This window comes from Phyllopteryx taeniolatus, chromosome 21, assembly GCF_024500385.1.
Source record: "Phyllopteryx taeniolatus isolate TA_2022b chromosome 21, UOR_Ptae_1.2, whole genome shotgun sequence".
NCBI classification, from domain to species: domain Eukaryota; kingdom Metazoa; phylum Chordata; class Actinopteri; order Syngnathiformes; family Syngnathidae; genus Phyllopteryx; species Phyllopteryx taeniolatus.
In genome coordinates this window covers 16984306-16990703 of record NC_084522.1, presented here as the reverse complement: position 1 = coordinate 16990703, position 6398 = coordinate 16984306, and the positions used below count along the sequence as shown (strand labels likewise).

At 42.7% G+C, this 6398-nt stretch overlaps 1 protein-coding gene across 4 annotated transcripts; it reads left to right on the top strand.

The window, feature by feature from the left end:
- The first annotated feature begins 1171 nt into the window (after positions 1-1171).
- On the top strand, positions 1172-6053 carry LOC133471437 (transcription factor Sox-13-like). Of its 4 annotated transcripts, XR_009786215.1 has the most exons (9): positions 1172-1995; positions 2380-2480; positions 2558-2717; positions 2795-2902; positions 3015-3065; positions 3580-4311; positions 4388-4495; positions 4609-4666; positions 5804-6053. XR_009786215.1 is itself a non-coding variant. In XM_061760957.1 (5 exons), the coding sequence occupies exons 2-5, from the start codon at positions 4180-4182 to the stop codon at positions 5941-5943; spliced, it is 438 nt and encodes a 145-aa protein (XP_061616941.1). In that variant the 5' UTR covers positions 3948-4087; positions 4165-4179; the 3' UTR covers positions 5944-6053. The 4 variants fall into 4 exon arrangements, 1 of the variants encoding a protein (XP_061616941.1); XR_009786213.1 differs by having other exon boundaries at positions 2380-2717; XR_009786214.1 differs by lacking the exon at positions 1172-1995 and having other exon boundaries at positions 2075-2480.
- Positions 6054-6398: the final 345 nt, after the last annotated feature.

Genomic DNA, 6398 nt, shown 5'->3' with positions numbered 1-6398 from the left:
GTCAGGTCAATAAGCTGTAGACTGTGCTCTGTTTGGCAAAACCCACATAAAAGGGAACTTTACAGTGTGAAATAACAACATATACTCAGCGGTGGGTAGAAAAACGCTACATTGACTCTGTTACATTTACTCAAGTAACATTTTGGATAAATTGGACTTGTTGGAGTAGTTTTGATGAAGCATACTTTTTTCTTTTACTCGAGTATTTATGTGAAGAAGGAACAGTACTTTTACTCCATTACAATATTCTACATGCTACTTTCATTTTCCAATAATTGCGTGCGCGACCTATTTTTAGACTTTCATTTTCGATTTTCGCAATAGGCGCCGTTGCTCCAATCCAAAGTGATTACCACAGTGAAGTTCGACTCAAGCTTACCAATCAAACGACACAAGAAAGTCACATGTCCGCACACAAACTCCTATATCGGGCATCGCGGTCTCATCAAAGTGCGCCGCGACAGCCACGACAGACTGTTAATTCTGAACACAGCCAGATGCCAGTTATGAGGGAGTGCATCCTTGTGCAACCAGATTTGATTTCTTTTGTTTCAACTTTATTTAACCAGGTAAAAGGCCAGTTAAAACAGAACATCTCTTTTGCAATGGTGACATGGCCAAGAAGGCAACAAGTGAAACGTCCTGTCCAAGTCCATCACAGTCAAGTTTATTTTTACCTCCCCTCTCAAAAAGATAAAAAATAAAACTGTTGAGTTGTACAAATTCTAGGGCATATTAATATTTGAAAATGTGTTAAAATGATGAATCTTGGTGAAAAATTCTTGTGCAACTCAAAACCCTGGCATTTTAAAAGTGATGTGTATATTTTAATATCATCAGCAACCTTGTTCCTGTTTTTGTAATCTACCTGGTGAGCCTACAGTAGTGTGCTGTTTAACAAGTTGAAACAGTATCGTGTAAGACCATTTCTTGGAGCTGAATTTGCCTTAATTTGTTATTTTACAAATATTTTATTTGATAAAGATGTTATGTATGATGTTTTGGATTAAGTGATATTGTCCAGCAATATCTGAATTTGCACATTCATATTTTATTTAGTTATTTTGATTTTATTTGACATTCATGGTCTGATTAAAAAAATAAATAAATAATAAATCACAAGTTACTCACTAGTTACTCAGTACTTGAGTCGTTTTTTTTCCCCTCCTACTGAGTACTTTCTTACTCTTACTCAAGTAATTATTTGGAGGACTGCTTTTTACTGAGACGAGTCACATTATTCTGACTTGAGTACAGTATTTGGCTTCTCCCGCCACCTCTGCGTACACTTAATCAGTCACTCTGATTAATTTTTGGTGTGGTTTGTACCGTTAACAGCAAAATATTGTGAAATGGCGGCCAGCTAAATACTTGAGAAAACTTGGAAACCTGAGGTAAATACAAGAAATGTACCGCCATTTGGCATTTGTTTCAATTTTACAATATGTCTGAATGTTTTACGGCTGTTAGATGAATTGAACCAATTTATGTTGTGTCTGGCAAAAACGACCACCCAGAACAGGACATTAACGGAGTGTCATGGATATATTTGTCTTTTTTTCTAAGCTAAAATCGCTTTGACTGTTGTTTTGAACATTGTGGCTCCTAAAATGGCGGCCACATCGCAAGCCCCTTCGAAAAGACTCACCATATTGTGATGGTCTCTGAAGGTCAAAAGAGGCGTTTTTATTATTTTCGTCGGGGTGGAATGGACAAAATGTCGGTCAAATTGGCCGTCAGTTAGCTAGCTCGCTCGTTAGCTTAGCCATCGCCGCTCTTTGAACGTGACACGTGACGTCACAAAGAGCACCCCAGTCTTCGCCGTTTGATTGGCGGATTGAGTTATTTTGGGCGGTCCTAATAATGGGAAGGAAATAAATACCAAGTGAACAAGCAAAGCCCATTCCAAGTGAAATGATGGACAACCGACGGTTGGAAACCATTTTGGAAGTGGTGAGCGCGGACTCGGGCAAGATGCTCAACCAACGAGAGCAGGTAGGAGACGATTCATACATAAATCTCAAATGCGCACATGGAAATGTTTGGAACATGCAGCAAAAATGTGATTCCATACTGTAATAATTGATCTTAATCCATAGACACAAGTGTCCGTTTTTTTCTTTTTGGGGGGGTTGGGTCACAAGCCACTTAGGTTTAAGAAAGTCATTGTATAAAGCTTTGTTTCTATGTATTTTTATTATTTGCTAAATAATGTACTGTGTGCTCCTGTTACACCGACATTTGCTCATTGGGGATACAATATTATCCTATCTTAAATCATGTTTTATGGTGCTTCTTATTCTGCTGTTGAGGAATTTTAGTTACTTGTTACAACTGAGTAGTAATAAAAAGTACGTTAATAACAATTTTTTTTTGCAGGTCAGCGGTGCACCGTCGGTGGTGAGATTAAGACAGACCTTTTCCAAGCTGGTGCCGGGCCCAGTTCGCCATCCTCCTCGGCCATCGCCAGCGAATTCAGAGTCAGTATTCTCTGTCAAATGTCTTTCCTGGCACATGCACACAGAGGCGACATGCTGATGCTTTGTTTTCCCATTAGCACAAAGAGGAGGAAATGCGGGGACACGTCCACCGCCGCGCCTTATGTCAAAAAAGCCCCGAACGCATATCTCATTTTCATGAAGGAGCAGCGGCCATTCGTGAAGGCCGCTGCGACACGGCAAGACAGCGCCGCGGTCAACAAGGTCCTGGGGCAAATGGTGAGTTGTGTTTGCAACAAACACGTCCTCGTCGCTTGTTCTGCATGTGTGCGCTGACACTTTGGTGATGTCCACAGTGGAAGTCGCTGACGCCGGCTGAGCAGCTCAGTTACTTCCAAGAATCTGAGCGGCTCAGTCGGATCCACGCCACCAGGTACCCGGACTGGACCTACAGAGACAACTACGTGAGTCCCAGTGTCATTTAGTTATTATACAGTGGAGCAACAACAGTCAAGAATAATTTCTCAAATGCTTTTGTGTACGATGACCCCATGCTTTTTTTGTTTGTTTGTTTAGGGCAAAAGAGAAAGTGGGGCAGTGCAGCCACCAGCGTAAATCATCTGACCGGTAAGTACAGTATATCTAAGTATTTTTAGTTCCTATAAACTTGCCCAAAGCCTACTACGTCGCTCTGATATTCTGCCTTTACAAAAATAATAATAATAAAATTATAAGATACATTATTATTAATGTTTAATTTTAATTAAATAGAAAATATCTTCCATGCATTGAGATGCACTTATATGTTGATGATAGAGATGTTCCTAATATTTTGCCACTGTCCTTCGTCGATCTACCGGTAAATGGGATCACAGCAGCTTCAATTTTTGTTATGGCCCAAATATGCTTTGGTACTTCTCTCCATAATTTCGCCTTAATCTGAAAAGTGGACTGAAATCTTTACATTGTGTACCAAATTCCTGACGACTACGTACAGTTACTACCTCTGGTTCCAAGCAAACTGAGCATTATACAACCTGAGGAAAGGCAGAATATTGCAGTGGCAGTCATGAGATTATTTTGAAAGTCGTTTCATGACTCGCGTCTCAGAACTGACCTGTGTTTTTATTTGTGTTTGCAGCGCCTGCGCCACAGCTCGCGGTACCGGCCCCGGTGCCCTCAACGGGGTCCGACGAGGACCTCGTGTCCAGTATTTTATTGGGGGACACAGACTTTGGGGGCTCCGCACTGAGCCTGGATGTGGGGCCCGAGGTGGACCTGACGTCAGCCTTGTACAGGCAGCTTGAGGCACTGGAGGCGGAGGAAGCGGCCGGATCGGAGCATCCACTTTAAATATATTGCAAATGTTTTTATAAATCCAGAGCTTGTGGTACCGGCCCCGGTGCCCAAAACGAGGCCCGACGAGGACCTCGTGTCCAATTTTCTCTTGGGGGACACTGAGTTTGGGGTCTCAGGATGGGGCCTGGATGTGGGGCCGGTGAGGGAGCGAACTGAATGTTTGCATCTTCGCACACTTCCTGTTATTCAACACGTGCGTCTTGAGGTGTTTGGACAACAGGACAGAACTTTTCCGAGCTGGTGCCTGGGCCAGTTCGCCATCCTCCTCGACGTTCGCCATCGAATTCAAAGTAAGTATTCTCTGTAAAATGTATTTCCCGGCACATGCACACAGAGGCGACATGCTGATGCTTTGTTTTCCCATGAGAACAAAGAGGAATAAATGCACGGAGAAGTCCACTGCGCCTTACATCAAGAAGCCCCCTCATGCGTTCATGATCTTCATGGAGGTTTTGTGAAGGCCGCTGCGCCATGGCAAGACAGTGCTGCTGTCAATAAGGTCCTCGGGCAACTGGTGAGTGTGTTTGCGACAAACACGTCCTCGTCGCTTGTTCTGCATGTGTGCGCTGACACTTTGGTGATGTCCACAGTGGAAGTCGCTGACGCCGGCTGAGCAGCTCAGTTACTTCCAAGAATCTGAGCGGCTCAGTCGGATCCACGCCACCAGGTACCCGGACTGGACCTACAGAGACAACTACGTGAGTCCCAGAGTCATTTAGTTATGATACAGTGGAGCAACAACAGTCAAGAATAATTTCTCAAATGTTTTGTGTGCGACGACTCCATGCTTTTTTGTTTTGTTTTTGTTTAGGGCAAAAACCAAAAGAGAAAGTGGGGCAGTGCAGCCACCAGCGTAAATCATCTGACCGGTCAGTACAGTATATCGAAGTATTTTTAGTTCATATAAATCTGTCCAAAGCCTACTACGTGGCTCTGAAATTCTGCCTCTACAAAAATAATGTATAGGTGCATCTCAGTGAATTAGCATTTAATTTCAGTCGTTCCATTGAAAGAGTGAAATTCAATTTTTTTTTTTTATATATTGGATTATATCAAAGCAGGTGGAAAGCTAAAGTTTACCACCAAGAAATTAGAACATAAACACTTGAAATGATTTTTAAGAGAGAAATTAGGTCAGAATTGGCCTTCTGACTTTATTTCCTATCCATCCATCCATCCATTTTCCAAGCCGCTTCTCCTTCCTTGGCGTGCTGGATCCTATCCCAGCTATCATCGGGCAGGAGGCGGGTTACACCCTGAACTGGTTGCCAGCCAATCGCAGGGCACATACAAACAAACAACCATTCGCACTCACATTCACACCTACGGGCAATTGAGAGTTGTCAATTAACCTCCCACGCATGTTTTTGGGATGTGGGTGGAAACCGGAGTTCCCGGAGAAAACCCATGCAGGCACGGGGAGAACATGCAAACTCCACACAGGCGGGACCGGGGATTGAACCCTGGTCCTCAGAACTGTGAGGTAGACGCTCTAACCAGTCGTCCACCGTTCCGCCTACTTTATTTCCTTAAAAAAAAACAAAAAAAAAACGAATTAAATGGAATTAAATATGTAATTTCTTCCATGTATTGAGATGCACTTATATGTTGATTGTCGAGATGTTCCTAATATTTTGCTACTGTCCTTGGTCTATTTACCGCTAAATGGGGTCGCCACAATATTAGAAACATCTGTCAGTATGATGCAGTGCAGTTTTACACAGTATTATATAATCACAGCACCTTCAATTTTCATTATGGCCCCAATATTCCTTGGTACTTCTGTCCATAATTTCGCTTTAAACTGAAAAGTGGATTGAAATCTTTACATTGTGGACCAAATTCCTGACGACTACTAACAGTTACTACCTCTGTTTCAAAGCAAACTGAGCATTTTATAACCTGGGGAAAGGCAGAATATTGCACTGGCAATCATTAGATGATTTTGAAAGCCGTTTCATGACTCGCGTCTCAGAACTGACCTATGTTTTTATTTGTGTTTGCAGCGCCTGCGCCACAGCTCGCGGTATTGGCCCCGGTGCCCTCAACGGGGCCCGACGAGGACCTCGTGTCCAATTTTTCTTGGGGGACACTGACTTTGGGGCCTCCGGATGGAGCCTGGATGTGGGGCCCAAGGTGGACCTGACCTCGGCCTTGTACAGGCAGCTTGAGGCACTGAAGGCGGAGGAAGCGGCCGGATCGGAGCATAGACTTTAAATTTATTTCAAATGTTTTAATAAACCTATATACATTTTCTTTGAATGTATTCATTTTTTGTTTTTCTCTCTCAATGAATGTCTTTACAAATGTATTTTATTCATTCTATTCTGTGTGTGTTGCACAGAAAATATACAGTAATCCCCATTATTTAGAACGTACAGAATAAAAAAGTTTCAGGTCACATATTTCACACTTTAATTTCGGGCCCACCAACCTTCCACAAAGTGAGAGCTGCTACAGTTTACGCCACACTGGTGAAATAACAAACAGTGGAATTTTGACTCATGAATTGAAATCGTTCCGTGACCAGTATCGCAGGTGTCAGGCGGAATCCTCCCAATTCCAAAACCATCACTTTTCATCCATCCATCCATTTTCTGT